The sequence below is a fragment of the Coregonus lavaretus genome (assembly GCF_964263955.1).
Source record: "Coregonus lavaretus genome assembly, contig: HAP1_SCAFFOLD_251, whole genome shotgun sequence".
NCBI classification, from domain to species: domain Eukaryota; kingdom Metazoa; phylum Chordata; class Actinopteri; order Salmoniformes; family Salmonidae; genus Coregonus; species Coregonus lavaretus.
In genome coordinates this window covers 17501-38759 of record NW_028166533.1, presented here as the reverse complement: position 1 = coordinate 38759, position 21259 = coordinate 17501, and the positions used below count along the sequence as shown (strand labels likewise).

The following is a 21259-nucleotide window of genomic DNA, read 5'->3' as shown; positions in this document are numbered from 1 at the left end:
AGTCATTGGCAGCAGAGAACTGGAAGGAATGGCGGCCAGAGGAGGTGTTGGCTTTGGGGATGACCAGTGAGATATACCTGCTGGAGCGCAGACTACGGGTGAGTGTTGGAGCCAGTGGGTTTGGCGACGAATATGTAGTGAGGGCCTCTACTTTTCACAGACAGTCGCAACTCAACGATAGTCTCCCCAAATTGCGCTCGCCGCCTTTCCTTCCGTTTGTAGGCAATGCGATTTAAAACAATCCACAACTTTTTTTTTTTTTTAAAGAAGCTAAATATCCTCTGTGGCCAAATCATGCTTTAATAGCCTATTTTGAATTATTGTATTTATTTCTGTATAGACAGGAGTAAGCTAATTAGGCTATATAATTTTTGGCAATTTAATTACATTTACTTTAGGGAAAAGCTTCCCCTAGCCTTGGCAGTACTGAAGAGCTCAGCGACTTTCAACGTGGCACAGTCAGTTCGTCAAATTTCTGCCCTGCTAGATCTGCCTTTCTTCTTCTTCTATGGTATCTTGGCGATCACACAATGTAATGTGCACCCCACCCCCTACTATACCGGATGGAGACAGGATTTCCCCCAAAAAAAACTCAACTGCCAAAAAACGACTAAATAAATAAATCACAAACTTTTCTGTTAAAAATAAATAAATAAAACAGATCTGATCACTACACAGGCTCAAGGGGAACCCGGGATAATGTCTTGTGTCTTTGACTTCTTTGAGACTTGTGCTGTACAGTTTATAGCTGTGGCAATGAACGCAACTAAATCCATATTTTTAACACACAGGGTATCTTTTGACTGGCAGCAGACATTTACTACAGGCTGTGGAGTATCCACTACCATCTCTTCACTAGCACCACTTGTTTTCTCAATTATTTTAAAATCGCTTCCGCGTAGGAGATTCGAGTGACCGCTCTAACTTTTGCCACCTCAATCTCCTTCACCCTTACAGGGCACTACAGGAACTCGGGATCATGATCCCCATTACAATCGCAACACCGTCGTCCTTCTACACACCGTTCTTCAGTAATGCTCTGTTTGTCTGCATACACTTGAAACATTGCCAAATCCTTTACAATTCTTACACTGCAGTGATTTGGTTGACGAAATATATTATGGCGTATCTTACATAACCAAGCTTCACACGCTTCACATTCAGGTAATTGCTCTTTATCAACAAAAAAAACAACAGGGCTGACAGACTTTCTTCTTTTTCTCCATTCACCCAGCGGGTCGGACGCCGGGCACCAACCACACCAGGAATTCACTTCAGGTATTCAACCGGAACATCGGTCGTCACCCCTGAGATGACTCCTTTGACGGGTGCTCCACTCCGATGTTCATAAAAACAAAACACTTCTGTTGTCCGGATTCTTTTGAGGCCCACTGGAATCTCTTCAGAAATCCAATTAATCAGAATAACACCACTCTGTGACAGACTTCACTTTGCATACTTCACCATTTGACACCTCAAACGGGTTTCCCACATACGCATCCTTACTCAGGAAACGCACCCGAACAAGAAGCGAATCATTATCATTATCATTTACACACGTTTCCTCCACTCCAATTTTGGACAATTTCCTTTTTTGTTCCTGTTTTTCATTCTACTGTAGTCCATTCAGAACATTCGTCTTCCCCAAATTTACTCGACGCTCTGCTTATTTCGAACTCATCAACCACTTCCGCCATCTTCCCGTCCTCCGGTGATTGGTCGTACAACGTTATTCGTCTAGGGGCAACTTTACCCAGCCTAAGTCATTTGAGCTGCCCTGGTCAACTGTAAGTGCTGTTATTGTGAAGTGAAAACGTCTAGGAGCAACAACAACGGCTGAAGTGGTAGGCCACACAAGCTCACAGAACGGGACCGCCGAAGCGTTAAAGCGCGTAGCACGTAAAAATGGTCTGTCCTCAGTTGCAACACTCACTACCGAGTTCCAAACTGCCTCTGGAAGCAACTTCAGCACAACAACCGTTCATCGGGAGCTTCATGAAATGGGTTTCCATGGCCGAGCTGCCACACACAAGCCTAAGATCACCATGCGCAATGCCAAGCGTCGGCTGGAGTGGTGTAAAGCTTGCCGCCATTGGACTCTGGACCAGTGGAAAAGTGTTCTCTGGAGTGATGAATTGCGCTTCACCATCTGGCAGTCCGACGGACGAATCTGGGTTTGGTGGATGCCAGGAGAATGCTACCTGCCCCAATGCATAGTGCCAACTGTAAAGCTTGGTGGAGGAGGAATAATGGTCTGGGGCTGTTTTTCATGATTCGGTCTAGGCCCCTTAGTTCCAATGAAGGGAAATCTTAACGCTACAACATACAATCACATTCTAGACGATTCTGTGCTTCCATCTTTGTGGCAACGGTTTGGGGAAGGCCCTTTCCTGTTTCAGCATGACAATACCCCCGGTCACAAAGCGAGGTCCATACAGAAATGGTTTGTCGAGATCGGTGTGGAAGAACTTGACTGGCCTGCACAGAGCCCTGACCTCAACCCCATCGAACACCCTTTGGGATGAATTGGAACGCCGACTGCGAGCCAGGCCTAATCGCCCAACATCAGTGCCTGACCTCACTAATGCACTTGCAGCAATGTTCCAACATCTAGTGGAAAGACTTCCCAGAAGAGTGGAGGCTGTTATAGCAGCAAAGGGGGGGACCAACTCCATATTAATGCCCATGATTTTGGAATGAGATGTTGGACGAGCAGGTGTCCACATACTGCTGGTGATGTAGTGAATATAATCCTATATTCTTTCTTCTCTCCTGTCCTGCAGCCGTTGAGCCGTGAGTAAATCTGAGCTGAAAAAACATTGTAGGCTATTCCGTCAAAGACAACTAAAACCCTATGTTGTAATCAAAATTCTAATCTTAACTGAACGGATTTCAAAGCTCAATTCCCAGAGCTTCCCGAAAAACTTTGTCACGCCCCTTTGGTGAGGAGCAGTCATCTCACAGCAGGTTAGACCTAGTATCTTGTTATAAAAAGCATTGGGAGTGTAGTTCAGCCCGGTGTAATACAACGTATAAAATACTCTGAAGTAATTTAAATTAATTCAGATGCATGTAACAGTGTGGAAGGCAGCATGACGACTTTATAAGGAGACCCCCTGTCTGCCATCCACTGTGGAACGTGTGTGTGTGTGTGTGTGTGTGTGTGCGTGTTTGTGTAAAGGGGTGGTGGGTAGCAACCTTGTTCCTGACAATCCCCTGCTAAGACACATCACAGCTGCTGTAAAGGGATGGACTGGCCCGACTCCAGGATGTGTGTGTGTGTGTGTATGTATGTGTGTGTGTATGTGTGTATGTGTGTGTGACAGGCCTCTATGGGGTGGGGTGGGGGGGGGGGGGGGGCACAACTCTTATTGCTTTAGAGCTCTAATAACACAAGGTACACTGAGTGGACTAAACATTAGGTACACTGAGTGGATTAAACATTAGGGACACTGAGTGGACTAAACATTAGGTACACTGAGTGGACTAAACATTAGGTACACTGAGTGGACTAAACATTAGGTACACTGAGTGGACTAAACATTAGGGACACTGAGTGGACTAAACATTAGGTACACTGAGTGGACTAAACATTAGGTACACTGAGTGGACTAAACATTAGGTACACTGAGTGGACTAAACATTAGGTACACTGAGTGGACTAAACATTAGGTACACTGAGTGGACTAAACATTAGGTACACTGAGTTGACTAAACATTAGGTACACTGAGTGGACTAAACATTAGGTACACTGAGTGGACTAAACATTAGGGACACTGAGTGGACTAAACATTAGGTACACTGAGTGGACTAAACATTAGGTACACTGAGTGGACTAAACATTAGGTACACTGAGTGGACTAAACATTAGGTACACTGAGTGGACTAAACATTAGGGACACTGAGTGGACTAAACATTAGGGACACTGAGTGGACTAAACATTAGGTACACTGAGTGGACTACACATTAGGTACACTGAGTGGACTAAACATTAGGTACACTGAGTGGACTAAACATTAGGGACACTGAGTGGACTAAACATTAGGAACACTGAGTGGACTAAACATTAGGGACACTGAGTGGACTAAACATTAGGGACACTGAGTGGACTAAACATTAGGTACACTGAGTGGACTAAACATTAGGTACACTGAGTGGACTAAACATTAGGTACACTGAGTTGACTAAACATTAGGTACACTGAGTGGACTAAACATTAGGTACACTGAGTGGACTAAACATTAGGGACACTGAGTGGACTAAACATTAGGTACACTGAGTGGACTAAACATTAGGTACACTGAGTGGACTAAACATTAGGTACACTGAGTGGACTAAACATTAGGTACACTGAGTGGACTAAACATTAGGGACACTGAGTGGACTAAACATTAGGTACACTGAGTGGACTAAACATTAGGTACACTGAGTGGACTAAACATTAGGTACACTGAGTGGACTAAACATTAGGGACACTGAGTGGACTAAACATTAGGGACACTGAGTGGACTAAACATTAGGAACACTGAGTGGACTAAACATTAGGGACACTGAGTGGACTAAACATTAGGGACACTGAGTGGACTAAACATTAGGAACACCTGCTCTTTCCATGACGTAGACTGACCAGGTGAATCCAGGTGAAAGCTATGATCCTTTATTGATGTCACTTGTTAAATCCACTTCAGTCAGGGGGAGGAGACAGGTTAAAGAAGGATTTTTGAGACAATTGAGACATGGATTGTGTATGTGTGCCATTCAGAGGGTGAATGGGCAAGACAAAATATTTAAGTGTCTTTGAACGGGGTATGGTAGTTGGTGCCAGGCGCACCGGTTTGTGTCAAGAACTTCAACGCTGCTGGGTTTTTCACACACAACAGTTTCTCGTGTGTATCAAGAATGGTCCACCACCCAAAGGACATCCAGCCAACTTGACACAACTGTGGGAAGCATTGGAGTCAACATGGGCCAGCATGCCTGTGCAACGCTTTCGACACCTTGTAGAGTCCATGCCCTGACGAATTGAGGCTGAAGGCAAAAGGGGGGTGCAACTCATTATTAGGAAGGTGTTCCTAATGTTTTGTACACTCATTGGTCCTACTACTGTTCATATCTACAAAAATTTATCTGAAATGCAACCATACACAACAACCGTCGCTTTATGTAATAACACAAGAAAGATATAGGTCCTACAACTGTATCTGATTTTTTTTTACATTTTAGTAGACGCTCTTATCCAGAGCGACTCACAGGAGCAATTAGGCTTAAGTGCCTTGCTCAGGGGCACATCGACACATTTTTCACCTAGTCGGCTCGGGGATTAGAACCAGCGACCTTTCAGTTACTGGCACAACGCTCTTAACCACTCAGCTACCTGCCGACCATAGCTGAAGTAGACCTACACATACTTTGTGCCTACCGACACACACGCTGATCAGCTGACAGGATGAGCAACACTGTCAAAGATCCTTACAGGCTTCATAGCTTAAACTTCGATCATTAGAACTATAGGCTACGTTTCTGTCGAATTTTGTGACACTATACGCAATGAGCAGCGTAAAACATGCGCGAGATGTATCAATTTGAACTGTGCTTGAGTGTGCATAGATTTACGCACAGTCATGACCATGTGTATGCACAGTGTCAAGTGGTGGAATAAGGGAACTGCTTGTCGAGTGTAGCATGGGGAAAATATATGTTGAAAATGTCGGACATTCTGAGAGTAATAATTACATTATTTGTCGATTTAATTTGTATTCCCATTGTGAATTCATGCAACATCTCGACAGGCTATATGTAATTTGACCACATCAGTGCATTTGTTACGATAATCCATATAAAATAAATTAAATTAAATTATAGGCGTGTATGAAAGTGAAACCATTGTGTAAATACTATAAAGGACTGAGGTAATGGGAAATCGAATGAGAGATGGATGATCTTGCTCTGTTGGAAGATTTGGCGCAAGCTGCATTTCGCAGAGAGCGCGTTTTTAGAGACAGTTGGGACTTTTTACATATTGGCTCATCAGATATAATTTCCCAAAACCAATCTCATAGGATTTTTGCTAGGATTTAATACTTACTTTAAAAAAAGCAAACGCATGCCATTCCTGTGCACATCCAAGTGCTATCCACAAGCGGAAGCTTGCGGATCGGCATCTCACATCCCTCGATGAGCCAACGTTTTAGATGCAAAACTAACTGTAACATACAATTTCCATACACCATCGCACAGCAGGTTGAAGTCAAGAGGGGTTTCTTTGCCATCAATGGGTTCCCAAATACGAACGGAGCAACAGACGGCCCCCCACATCGACATAAAAGCGCCATCCCAAAACGAGTTCAACTATGTGAACAGAAAAGGCATCCATTCTTAATGTGCAGGCGATAGGTCATGTGATGGTCAAAAAGACGCTGCTGAATGTGGTGGCCAGGTGGAACTCGTACATTCTGCAGAACATCATGTTGGCCTACAGGAGGAAGCTGTTGAGGATGGATGGCTTATTGGTGGCTTAATGGTCCTCTCTTTGTAGCTATGTTTTTATTTTTACACAACTGAGGGAGCCAATATGTACTGTAAGAAAGCTCAGGATGTTTTTTGTTTGTTTTGTTTTCGTAGAGCAAAATGGAGAACATCATCGTATTCGTGAGCGGTCTCCCCCTTTTCCACAGGGGCTTCATATTAGTTTGTAGCTCAAACGGTTCGGACGCTACAGACCAGGAAGTTGGCACATCAGCGTTACCGACTTCAGAGGAGTCCCCTTGACACTTGTGACATAGAGCAAAATGGAGAACATCATCGCGAGAGTCTCCCACGTTCCATAGAGTGGGTTGGTCATAATAGTTTCTAGGCCACCCGATCGGACGCTACAGACGGTTTTTGTGAGAAGACCAATTTTCGGGATGTCTCCTGGTCTGGCAAACACATCTGTAGCTCGGCCACCTTCCACCACAGATGCAGAAGGCATGAGGTGGATTGAGAAGCAGATTGAGACGCAGCCCGTGCAAAAAAAATATCTCTAGTTTTTAAACTGACGGCTTTTGATGGTTATTTATTTACTGTGTTATTTAGATTGATGCGCGGGTGCGTCAATAGACTCTTAAGGATGTTAAAACAGCACACACACGTAACCATCGATTTAGGACAGAAGGCCAGTCACCAGTCAGCGTGATGAAAGGACTACATTAGATACACCTGCCAATTTCAGCGCCACCTCAGAGCACAACCAATTGGTTGCATAGTCGTGGTCCCTATACCCGTCAAACAACGCAAAGCTGTATATCGATCAAGCAAAGGCAAGCGATGACATTAAGAATCACAGATAAATCTAAAAGATGCATTGAAGTTAAAAGCAAAGGCCTTAAACTAGAGATTACATTCAGAAATCAGCCAAACAAGCAGTATGTTTACATGAGGGAAAACCAACAAATTAATAATTCTGGCACGGTGGCCAGGACCATAAGGGTTGTACATTTACATTTTAGTCATTTAGCAGACGCTCTTATCCAGAGCAACTTACAGTTAGTGCATACATTATTTTTTTTCATACCCCCTGTGGGAATCAAACCCACAACCCTGGCGTTGCAAACGCCATGCTACATCCCTGCCGGCCATTCCCTCCCCTACCCTGGGCCAATTGCGCGCCGCCCCATGGGTCTCCCGGTCGCGGCCGGCTACAACAGAGCCTGGATTCGAACCAGGATCTCTAGTGGCACAGCCTTAGACCACTGCGCCACTCGGGAGACTACCACATGTACTTTGTACTTTACCATTTTGTTGCAGCCTCCTCCATGCTGTGCTGAACCTCATGAGAATGTTCTGATTCCATTCTCTTTCATGGCTACATTTATTTCTCATGTCCCTCTCAAATGCCAGCTGGACAAACTGGGCTTTTTGTTGATGTAACACGTGTTCACTGAACACGTTCTTCAGAGTGGAGAAGGAATTTTCGCACATCATTTTGAGAATTTGCGATGCTCCCTGACGGTCTAGCTTTGATTTCGTTGATTAGGGAGCTGGACACAGTCAAGAAGAGGTATAAAGGGCCTTGCTCAATGTCCTGGATTACAGCACCAGTAATATGTATCTCAATGTCCTGGATTACAGCACCGGTAATATGTACCTCAATGTCCTGGATTACAGCACCAGTAATATGTACCTCAATGTCCTGGATTACAGCACCAGTAATATGTACCTCAATGTCCTGGATTACAGCACCGGTAATATGTACCTCAATGTCCTGGATTACAGCACCGGTAATATGTACCTCAATGTCCTGGATTACAGCACCAGTAATATGTACCTCAATGTCCTGGATTACAGCACCGGTAATATGTACCTCAATGTCCTGGATTACAGCACCGGTAATATGTACCTCAATGTCCTGGATTACAGCACCGGTAATATGTACCTCAATGTCCTGGATTACAGCACCGGTAATATGTACCTCAATGTCCTGGATTACAGCACCGGTAATATGTACCTCAATGTCCTGGATTACAGCACCAGTAATATGTACCTCAATGTCCTGGATTACAGCACCGGTAATATGTACCTCAATGTCCTGGATTACAGCACCAGTAATATGTACCTCAATGTCCTGGATTACAGCACCAGTAATATATACCTCAATGTCCTGGATTACAGCACCAGTAATATGTACCTCAATGTCCTGGATTACAGCACCAGTAATATGTACCTCAATGTCCTGGATTACAGCACCAGTAATATGTACCTCAATGTCCTGGATTACAGCACCAGTAATATGTACCTCAATGTCCTGGATTACAGCACCAGTAATATGTACCTCAATGTCCTGGATTACAGCACCGGTAATATGTACCTCAATGTCCTGGATTACAGCACCAGTAATATGTACCTCAATGTCCTGGATTACAGCACCGGTAATATGTACCTCAATGTCCTGGATTACAGCACCAGTAATATGTACCTCAATGTCCTGGATTACAGCCCCAGTAATATGTACCTCAATGTCCTGGATTACAGCACCAGTAATATGTACCTCAATGTCCTGGATTACAGCACCGGTAATATGTACCTCAATGTCCTGGATTACAGCACCAGAAATATGTACCTCAATGTCCTGGTTTACAGCACCAGTAATATGTACCTCAATGTCCTGGATTACAGCACCAGTGATACAGTGGGGGAAAAAAGTATTTAGTCAGCCACCAATTGTGCAAGTTCTCCCACTTAAAAAGATGAGCGAGCCCTGTAATTTTCATCGTAGGTACACGTCAACTATGACAGACAAAATGAGAAAGAAAAATCCAGAAAATCACATTGTAGGATTTTTAATGAATTTATTTGCAAATTATGGTGGAAAATAAGTATTTGGTCAATAACAAAAAGTTTCTCAATACTTTGTTATATACCCTTTGTTGGCAATGACACAGGTCAAACGTTTTCTGTAAGTCTTCACAAGGTTTTCACACACTGTTGCTGGTATTTTGACCCATTCCTCCATGCAGATCTCCTCTAGAGCAGTGATGTTTTGGGGCTGTCGCTGGGCAACACGGACTTTCAACTCCCTCCAAAGATTTTCTATGGGGTTGAGATCTGGAGACTGGCTAGGCCACTCCAGGACCTTGAAATGCTTCTTACGAAGCCACTCCTTCGTTGCCCGGGCGGTGTGTTTGGGATCATTGTCATGCTGAAAGACCCAGCCACGTTTCATCTTCAATGCCCTTGCTGATGGAAGGAGGTTTTCACTCAAAATCTCACAATACATGGCCCCATTCATTCTTTCCTTTACACGGATCAGTCGTCCTGGTCCCTTTGCAGAAAAACAGCCCCAAAGCATGATGTTTCCACCCCCATGCTTCACAGTAGGTATGGTGTTCTTTGGATGCAACTCAGCATTCTTTGTCCTCCAAACACGACGAGTTGAGTTTTTACCAAAAAGTTATATTTTGGTTTCATCTGACCATATGACATTCTCCCAATCCTCTTCTGGATCATCCAAATGCACTCTAGCAAACTTCAGACGGGCCTGGACATGTACTGGCTTAAGCAAGGGGACACGTCTGGCACTGCAGGATTTGAGTCCCTGGCGGCGTAGTGTGTTACTGATGGTAGGCTTTGTTACTTTGGTCCCAGCTCTCTGCAGGTCATTCACTAGGTCCCCCCGTGTGGTTCTGGGATTTTTGCTCACCGTTCTTGTGATCATTTTGACCCCACGGGGTGAGATCTTGCGTGGAGCCCCAGATCGAGGGAGATTATCAGTGGTCTTGTATGTCTTCCATTTCCTAATAATTGCTCCCACAGTTGATTTCTTCAAACCAAGCTGCTTACCTATTGCAGATTCAGTCTTCCCAGCCTGGTGCAGGTCTACAATTTTGTTTCTGGTGTCCTTTGACAGCTCTTTGGTCTTGGCCATAGTGGAGTTTGGAGTGTGACTGTTTGAGGTTGTGGACAGGTGTCTTTTATACTGATAACAAGTTCAAACAGGTGCCATTAATACAGGTAACGAGTGGAGGACAGAGGAGCCTCTTAAAGAAGAAGTTACAGGTCTGTGAGAGCCAGAAATCTTGCGTGTTTGCAGGTGACCAAATACTTATTTTCCACCATAATTTGCAAATAATTCATAAAAAATCCTACAATGTGATTTTCTGGATTTTTTTTCTCAATTTGTCTGTCATAGTTGACGTGTACCTATGATGAAAATTACAGGCCTCTCTCATCTTTTTAAGTGGGAGAACTTGCACAATTGGTGGCTGACTAAATACTTTTTTTCCCCATTGTATGTACCTCAATGTCCTGGATTACAGCACCGGTAATATGCACCTCAATGTCCTGGATTACAGCACCGGTAATATGTACCTCAATGTCCTGGATTACAACACCAGTAATATGTACCTCAATGTCCTGGATTACAGCACCAGTAATATGTACCTCAATGTCCTGGATTACAGCACCAGTAATACGTACCTCAATGTCCTGTATTACAGCACCGGTAATATGTACCTCAATGTCCTGGATTACAGCACCAGTAATATGTACCTCAATGTCCTGGATTACAGCACCGGTAATATGTACCTCAATGTCCTGGATTACAGCACCAGTAATATGTACCTCAATGTCCTGGATTACAGCACCAGTAATATGTACCTCAATGTCCTGGATTACAGCACCAGTAATATGTACCTCAATAGCTAGTGCTACTGTAGCCCACTAAACCATAAACCACACCCATTCAACTATCCCTGTCCAGCAGTGGTATTCCAACCTGCGGGTCGCCACGTTTAAAAATGATTAAAGAAAATAAGACTACAGAGTTTAGTATGGGACAATACACATACTTTTTTGGAGAAAGATCATTTGAAAAATACAAATTTATTGTGTAAATGTATTCATTTGTTCTCTTAATTTTGATCGGAAAGAGGACAATGTGAATTGAAGTGAATTTGTCAATCTAAAAACCTAAATTTACAGATTTTAAGGTTGTGTCATTACATTTGGGATGGGGTGGGGTCGCCAGAAATGTATGTGTGACTTACGTGATCAGTAAAGTTGTACTGACAGTGACTTACTTGCGGTTCTCTAGCAGCGAGATCTGGTGTTTGACCTGGTGGAACTCCTTGGCCATCATACAGTGGTCCCTGTAAACCTGGACTGACTCTCTCAGAGAGGAGCAGGGAGGCACTGGCTAGAAGGGAACAGATAACATCATGTAACACATCTTAACCCTAACCCACCCTAACCCTAACCCACCCTAACCCACCCTAACCCATCTTAACCCTAACCCATCTTAACCCTAACCCATCTTAACCCTAACCCACCCTAACCCTAACCCACCCTAACCCTAACCCACACTAACCCACCCTAACCCATCTTAACCCACCCTAACCCTAACCCACCCTAACCCTAACCCACCCTAACCCTAACCCACCCTAACCCATCTTAACCCACCCTAACCCTAACCCTAACCCTAACCCACCCTAACCCACCCTAACCCACCCTAACCCACCCTAACCCATCTTAACCCTAACCCACCCTAACCCTAACCCACCCTATCCCTAACCCACCCTAACCCACCCTAACCCTACTTAACCCTAACCCACCCTAACCCTAACCCATCTTAACCCTAACCCAACCCTAACCCTAACCCATCTTAACCCTAACCCACCCTAACCCTAACCCATCTTAACCCTAACCCACCCTAACCCTAACCCATCTTAACCCTAACCCACCCTAACCCTAACCCACCCTAACCCATCTTAACCCTAACCCACCCTAACCCTAACCCACCCTAACCCTAACCCACCCTAACCCTAACCCACCCTAACCCTAACCCATCTTAACCCTAACCCACCCTAACCCTAACCCACCCTAACCCTAACCCACCCTAACCCTAACCCACCCTAACCCTAACCCATCTTAACCCTAACCCACCCTAACCCTAACCCACCCTAACCCATCTTAACCCTAACCCATCTTAACCCTAACCCACCCTAACCCTAACCCACCTTAACCCTAACCCACCCTAACCCTAACCCACCTTAACCCTAACCCACCCTAACCCCTCCTAACCCACCCTAACCCTAACCCATCTTAACCCTAACCCACCCTAACCCTAACCCACCTTAACCCTAACCCACCCTAACCCTAACCCATCTTAACCCTAACCCACCCTAACCCTAACCCATCTTAACCCTAACCCACCCTAACCCTAACCCATCTTAACCCTAACCCATCTTAACCCTAACCCACCCTAACCCTAACCCATCTTAACCCTAACCCACCCTAACTCACCCTAACCCACCCTAACCCATCCCAGCCCTAACCCACCCTAACCCTAACCCCTCCTAACACTAACCCATCCCAACCCTAACCCTAACCCATCCCAACCCTAACCCACCCTAACCCTAACCCATCTTAACCCTAACCCATCCTAACCCGTCCTAACCGTCCTAACCCATCTTAACCCTAACCCACACTAACCCTAACCCTAACCCATCTTAACCCTAACCCACCCTAACCCATCCTAACCCATCTTAACCCTAACCCACCCTAACCCGTCCTAACCCTAACCCATCCTGACCCTAACCCCTCCTTACCCACCATAACCCACCCTAACCCGTCCTAACCCATCCTAACTGACCCTAACCCCTCCTAACCCACCCTAACCCTAACCCACCCTAACCCACCCCAACCAATCTTAACCCTAACCCACCCTAACCCATCTTAACCCTAACTCACCCTAACCCCTCCTAACCCTAACCCATCCTAACCCACCTTAACCCCTCCTAACCCTAACCCACCCTAACCCTAACCCCTCCTAACCCTAACCCATCCTAACCCACCCTAACCCCTCCTAACCCCTCCTAACCCTAACCCACCCTAACCCTAACCCACCCTAACCCTAACCCACCCTAACCCTAACCCACCCTAACCCTAACCCATCCTAACTCTAAAACAAGCTAGAAGGGAACGGATAAGATCATGTTAACACACCTATCACACAATAAAGAGACTCAGACTGACTCTCTCATCAGTGACACACAAGGGAGGCACCGGCTACAGCAGTGTTTCCCAACTCCAGTCCCCCCAACAGCCCAACAGCCCAACTCCAGTCCTCCCAACAGCCCAACTCCAGTCCTCCAGTCCTCCAGTCCCCCCAACAGCCCAACTCCAGTCCTCCAGTCCCCCCAACAGCCCAACTCCAGTCCTCCAGTCCCACCAACAGCCCAACTCCAGTCCTCCAGTCCCCCCAACAGTCCAACTCCAGTCCTCCAGTCCCCCCAACAGCCCAACTCCAGTCCTCCAGTCCCCCCAACAGTCCAACTCCAGTCCTCCAGTCCCCCCAACAGCCAAACTCCAGTCCCCCCAACAGCCCAACTCCAGTCCTCCAGTCCCCCCAACAGCCCAACTCCAGTCCTCCAGTCCCCCCAACAGCCCAACTCCAGTCCTCCAGTCCCCCCAACAGCCCAACTCCAGTCCTCCAGTACCCCCAACAGCCCAATTCCAGTACCCCAACAGCCCAACTCCAGTCCTCCAGTCCCCCCAACAGCCCAACTCCAGTCCTCCAGTCCCCCCAACAGCCCAATTCCAGTCCCCCCAACAGCCCAACTACAGGCCTCCAGTCCCCCCAACAGCCAAACTCCAGTCCCCCCAACAGCCCAACTCCAGTCCTCCAGTCCCCCCAACAGTCCAACTCCAGTCCTCCAGTCCCCCCAACAGCCCAACTCCAGTCCTCCAGTCCCCCCAACAGCCAAACTCCAGTCCCCCCAACAGCCCAACTCCAGTCCTCCAGTCCCCCCAACAGCCCAACTCCAGTCCTCCAGTCCCCCCAACAGCCAAACTCCAGTCCTCCAGTACCCCCAACAGCCCAATTCCAGTACCCCAACAGCCCAATTCCAGTACCCCAACAGCCCAACTCCAGTCCTCCAGTCCCCCCAACAGCCCAACTCCAGTCCTCCAGTCCCCCCAACAGCCCAACTCCAGTTCCCCAACAGCCCAACTCCAGTCCTCCAGTCCCCCCAACAGCCCAACTCCAGTCCTTCAGTCCCCCCAACAGCCCAACTCCAGTCCCCCCAACAGCCCAACTCCAGTCCTCCAGTCCCTCCAACAGCCCAACTCCAGTCCTCCAGTCCATCCAAAAGCCCAACTCTAGTCCTCCAGTCCCCCCAACAGCCCAACTCCAGTCCTCCAGTCCCCCCAACAGCCCAACTCTAGTCCACCAGTCCCCCCAACAGCCCAACACCAGTCCTCCAGTCCTCCCAACAGCCCAACTCCAGTCCTCCAGTCCTCCCAACAGCCCAACTCCAGTTCCCCAACAGCCTAACTCCAGTCATCCAGTCCCCCCAACAGCCCAACTCTAGTCCTCCAGTCCCCCCAACAGCCCAACTCTAATCCTCCAGTCCCCCCAACAGCCCAACTCTAGTCCTACAGTCCCCCCAACAGCCCAACTCCAGTCCTCCAGTCCCCCCAACAGCCCAACTCCAGTTCCCCAACAGCCCAACTCCAGTCCTCCCCCAGCCCAACTCCAGTCCTCCAGTCTACCCAACAGCTCAACTCCAGTCCTCCAGTCCCCCAACAGCCCAACTCCAGTCCTCCAGTACCCCCAACAGCCCAACCAGTCCTCCAGTATCTCCAACAGCCCAACTCCAGTCCTCCAGTCCCCCCAACAGCCCAACTCCAGTCCTCCAGTCCCCCCAACAGCCCAACTCTAGTCCTCCAGTCTACCCAACAGCCCAACTCCAGTCCTCCAGTCCCCCCAACAGCCCAACTCCAGTCCCCCCAACAGCCCAACTCCAGTCCCCCCAACAGCCCAACTCCAGTCCTCCAGTCCCCCCAACATCCCAACTCCAGTCCTCCAGTCCCCCCAACATCCCAACTCCAGTCCTCCAGTCCCCCCAACAGCCCAACTCCAGTCCTCCAGTCCCCCCAACTGCCCAACTCCAGTCCCTCCAACAGCCCAACTCCAGTCCTCCAGTCCCCCCAACAGCCCAACTCCAGTCCTCCAGTCCCCCCAACAGCCCAACTCCAGTCCTCCTGTCCCCCCAACAGCCCAACTCCAGTCCTCCAGTCCCCCCAACATCCAAACTCCAGTCCCCCCAACAGCCCAACTCCAGTCCTCCAGTCCCCCCAACAGTCCAACTCCAGTCCTCCAGTCCCCCCAACAGCCCAACTCCAGTCCTCCAGTCCCCCCAACAGCCAAACTCCAGTCCCCCCAACAGCCCAACTCCAGTCCTCCAGTCCCCCCAACAGCCCAACTCCAGTCCTCCAGTCCCCCCAACAGCCAAACTCCAGTCCTCCAGTCCCCCCAACAGCCCAACTCCAGTACCCCAACAGCCCAATTCCAGTACCCCAACAGCCCAACTCCAGTCCTCCAGTCCCCCCAACAGCCCAACTCCAGTCCTCCAGTCCCCCCAACAGCCCAACTCCAGTTCCCCAACAGCCCAACTCCAGTCCTCCAGTCCCCCCAACAGCCCAACTCCAGTCCCCCCAACAGCCCAACTCCAGTCCTTCAGTCCCCCCAACAGCCCAACTCCAGTCCCCCCAACAGCCCAACTCCAGTCCTCCAGTCCCTCCAACAGCCCAACTCCAGTCCTCCAGTCCATCCAACAGCCCAACTCTAGTCCTCCAGTCCCCCCAACAGCCCAACTCCAGTCCTCCAGTCCCCCCAACAGCCCAACTCTAGTCCACCAGTCCCCCCAACAGCCCAACACCAGTCCTCCAGTCCTCCCAACAGCCCAACTCCAGTCCTCCAGTCCTCCCAACAGCCCAACTCCAGTTCCCCAACAGCCCAACTCCAGTCATCCAGTCCCCCCAACAGCCCAACTCCAGTCCTCCAGTCCCCCCAACAGCCCAACTCTAATCCTCCAGTCCCCCCAACAGCCCAACTCTAGTCCTCCAGTCCCCCCAACAGCCCAACTCCAGTCCTCCAGTCCCCCCAACAGCCCAACTCCAGTTCCCCAACAGCCCAACTCCAGTCCTCCCCCAGCCCAACTCCAGTCCTCCAGTCTACCCAACAGCTCAACTCCAGTCCTCCAGTCCCCCAACAGCCCAACTCCAGTCCTCCAGTACCCCCAACAGCCCAACCAGTCCTCCAGTATCTCCAACAGCCCAACTCCAGTCCTCCAGTCCCCCCAACAGCCCAACTCCAGTCCTCCAGTCCCCCCAACAGCCCAACTCTAGTCCTCCAGTCTACCCAACAGCCCAACTCCAGTCCTCCAGTCCCCCCAACAGCCCAACTCCAGTCCCCCCAACAGCCCAACTCCAGTCCCCCCAACAGCCCAACTCCAGTCCTCCAGTCCCCCCAACATCCCAACTCCAGTCCTCCAGTCCCCCCAACATCCCAACTCCAGTCCTCCAGTCCCCCCAACAGCCCAACTCCAGTCCTCCAGTCCCCCCAACTGCCCAACTCCAGTCCCTCCAACAGCCCAACTCCAGTCCTCCAGTCCCCCCAACAGCCCAACTCCAGTCCTCCAGTCCCCCCAACAGCCCAACTCCAGTCCTCCAGTCCCCCCAACAGCCCAACTCCAGTCCTCCAGTCCCCCCAACAGCCCAACTCCAGTCCTCCTATACCCCAACAGCCCAACTCCAGTCCTCCAGTCCCCCCAACAGCCCAACTCCAGTCCTCCAGTCCCCCCAACAGCCCAACTCCAGTCCTCCAGTCCCCCCAACAGCCCAACTCCAGTCCTCCAGTCCCCCCAACAGCCCAACTCCAGTCCTCCAGTCCCCCCAACAGCCCAACTCCAGTCCTCCTATACCCCAACAGCCCAACTCCAGTCCTCCAGTCCCCCTTCAGCAGCCCAACTTCAGTCCTCCAGTCCCCCCAACAGCCCAACTCCAGTCCTCCAGTCCCCCCAACATCCCAACTCCAGTCCTCCAGTCCCCCCAACAGCCCAACTCCAGTCCTCCAGTCCCCCCAACAGCCCAACTCCAGTCCTCCTATACCCCAACAGCCCAACTCCAGTCCTCCAGTCCCCCCAACAGCCCAACTCCAGTCCTCCAGTCCCCCCAACAGCCCAACTCCAGTCCTTCAGTCCCCCCAACAGCCCAACTCCAGTCCTCCAGTCCCCCCAACAGCCCAACTCCAGTCCTCCAGTCCCCCCAACAGCCCAACTCCAGTCCTTCAGTCCCCCCAACAGCCCAACTCCAGTCCTCCAGTCCCCCCAACAGCCCAACTCCAGTCCTCCAGTCCCCCCAACAGCCCAACTCCAGTCCTCCAGTCCCCCCAACAGCCCAACTCCAGTCCTCCAGTCCCCCCAACAGCCCAACTCCAGTCCTTCAGTCCCCCCAACAGCCCAACTCCAGTCCTCCAGTCCCCCCAACAGCCCAACTCCAGTCCTCCAGTGCCCCCAACAGCCCAACTCCAGTCCTTCAGTCCCCCCAACAGCCCAACTCCAGTCCTCCAGTCCCCCCAACAGCCCAACTCCAGTCCTCCAGTACCCCCAACAGCCCAACTCCAGTCGTCCAGTCCCCCCAACAGCCCAACTCCTCCAGTCTCTCCAACAGCACACATGTTTATTGTAGCCCCAGACAAGCACACATGATTCAACTTGTCAACTTGTCATCAAGCCCCTCAATGAGTTGAATCAGGTGAGTTTGTCCTCCAGGGCTACAACAACAATGTGTACTGTTGGGGTACTGGAGGACTGGAGTTGGGCTGTTGGGGTACTGGAGGACTGGAGTTGGGCTGTTGGGGGGACTGGAGGACTGGAGTTGGGCTGTTGGGAGGACTGGAGGACTGGAGTTGGGAAACACTGGGCTAGTGTGTCTGTGTGTTGAGAAGAGGGATCATGTGGTGAGGGAATAGGACTCATATACAGGCATAAGTAAAGTTATATATATATATATAAATAAAGCATAGACAGAAAGACAGAGAGTTGTTCTTAGTCAGACTGTTTTGGTGTAGCCTGACCTCTTTTCTGTGTTATCTTATCTGGACTTCTGCTTTCATATTGAGTCACAGAGAGCAGAGGTAGCTCACACAGCTCTCTCTTTCCTCATCACAATACCTCCCCAACCTAGAGCCCTCATCACAATACCTCCCCAACCTAGAGCCCTCATCACAATACCTCCCCAACCTAGAGCCCTCATCACAATACCTCCCCAACCTAGAGCCCTCATCACAATACCTCCCCAACCTAGAGCCCTCATCACAATACCTCCCCAACCTAGAGCCCTCATCACAATACCTCCCCAACCTAGAGCCCTCATCACAATACCTCCCCAACCTAGAGCCCTCATCACAATACCTCCCCAACCTAGAGCCCTCATCACAATACCTCCCCAACCTAGAGCCCTCATCACAATACCTCCCCAACCTAGAGCCCTCATCACAATACCTCCCCAACCTAGAGCCCTCATCACAATACCTCCCCAACCTAGAGCCCTCATCACAATACCTCCCCAACCTAGAGCCCTCATCACAATACCTCCCCAACCTAGAGCCCTCATCACAATACCTCCCCAACCTAGAGCCCTCATCACAATACCTCCCCAACCTAGAGCCCTCATCACAATACCTCCCCAACCTAGAGCCCTCATCACAATACCTCCCCAACCTAGAGCCCTCATCACAATACCTCCCCAACCTAGAGCCCTCATCACAATACCTCCCCAACCTAGAGCCCTCATCACAATACCTCCCCAACCTAGAGCCCTCATCACAATACCTCCCCAACCTAGAGCCCTCATCACAATACCTCCCCAACCTAGAGCCCTCATCACAATACCTCCCCAACCTAGAGCCCTCATCACAATACCTCCCCAACCTAGAGCCCTCATCACAATACCTCCCCAACCTAGAGCCCTCATCACAATACCTCCCCAACCTAGAGCCCTCATCACAATACCTCCCCAACCTAGAGCCCTCATCACAATACCTCCCCAACCTAGAGCCCTCATCACAATACCTCCCCAACCTAGAGCCCTCATCACAATACCTCCCCAACCTAGAGCCCTCATCACAATACCTCCCCAACCTAGAGCCCTCATCACAATACCTCCCCAACCTAGAGCCCTCATCACAATACCTCCCCAACCTAGAGCCCTCATCACAATACCTCCCCAACCTAGAGCCCTCATCACAATACCTCCCCAACCTAGAGCCCTCATCACAATACCTCCCCAACCTAGAGCACGCTCTAAACTTCCTTACCTGGAGCACGTTCACTCACCGCCTTTCAATGTGTGTTGCATTATGGGTATAAAAATTGTCCACTTGAGACGACACGTCGACTGCATGACCTTTACAACAACCATGTGATCAAAGGTTATGGAAATGTCTGCGGTTCTCCTCACCAACTGCGACTTGGAAGTCGGAACCACAGCATTGTGGGAGACAACCTTCTTCTGTATTTTTTGGAAGCAAAAGGCGCCACGTGCTCACTAATGGTTGATGTCGCCACCTATCATTGGTTATTATCATTACATGTTCAGTGTTTATAATCATTAATAATATAATAATGTGTTTTGGGTGGATGACTATTTAGAGCTGAAATACATCTTCATCTTCAGATCATTACAATCCAATTACATAGGCCCCACATGTGATCCACATTTCTAACATACATGAATGAAATATCCTACATACGACAATATAGCTAATGTACTTATCTCGATGTTACTGTAATGCTGTGTCCCATATTAAAGCCTACCATTTGTCTTGTCTGTTATATTGTTGTCACCAAAACAAATTCAAAATGTGTTGATTGTCTTTTGAGTGTGAATAAAACTGAATACATATTATAGGCTACACATCGGGTTATTGTAGGAGATTTCTACACTGGCAATTTAGAGGCTTAATCTGTGTCCGGGAAACCGGCCCTTAATGACCAAGTACCCCAGACACCAGTCGTGGGTTCAATACCAAGTGCATTCGACTGCTTGGCATATTGTTTACTCAGTATGTGAACTGGTGTACATGTAGTTTAATCCTGTTCACGTTGTTTACCCAGTATGTGAACCGGTGTACATGTATAGTTTAATCCTGTTCATGTTGTTTACCCAGTATGTGAACTGGTGTACATGTATAGTTTAATCCTGTTCATGTTGTTTACCCAGTATGTGAACCGGTGTACATGTATAGTTTAATCCTGTTCATGTTGTTTACCCAGTATGTGAACTGGTGTACATGTAGTTTAATCCTGTTCATGTTGTTTACCCAGTATGTGAACTGGTGTACATGTATAGTTTAATCCTGTTCATGTTGTTTACCCAGTATGTGAACTGGTGTACATGTATAGTTTAATCCTGTTCATGTTGTTTACCCAGTATGTGAACTGGTGTACATGTATAGTTTAATCCTGTTCATGTTGTTTACCCAGTATGTGAACTGGTGTACATGTATAGTTTAATCCTGTTCATGTTGTTTACCCAGTATGTGAACTGATGTACATGTAGTTTAATCCTGTTCATGTTGTTTACCCAGTATGTGAACTAATGTACATGTGTAGTTTAATCATTTTCTGTACAGTGAATATTTTGTCCTTCATGCGATTGAATCAAATTGTGTTCTTTTACCTACTTACTGACGAAAGCAACATAAAGGTTGAGAATTAAATAAATACACTGCAGGCTGTCGTGATGCTGACTTTCAATCATTTGCCATTCAGTAAGCATCTTTGTGGACTCCATTTAATCACACCTGTTACAATTCCGTGTTGCACAATCACAAAATAATGAGGAAGGTACAAGGACGTGAAGTAATGGAAAACAACAGAGCATATCCCATATGCTGCAAAAAAAAAACACCTATACGTTGTCGTTCTAGTAGCCTA

The 21259-nt window shown here is 48.5% G+C and overlaps 1 protein-coding gene across 1 annotated transcript in view; it reads right to left on the bottom strand.

Moving 5' to 3' along the window:
- The window catches only part of LOC311114588 (MAP3K7 C-terminal-like protein), a gene marked incomplete at both ends in the record, with an annotated part of 33194 nt that overhangs the window by 10437 nt on the left and 1498 nt on the right, over positions 1-21259 (bottom strand). Inside the window, one exon of the mRNA XM_084189828.1 lies at positions 11558-11673. Within this exon, the coding sequence (XP_084045954.1) occupies positions 11558-11673 (116 nt within the window). The remainder of the gene's footprint in view (positions 1-11557; positions 11674-21259) is intronic.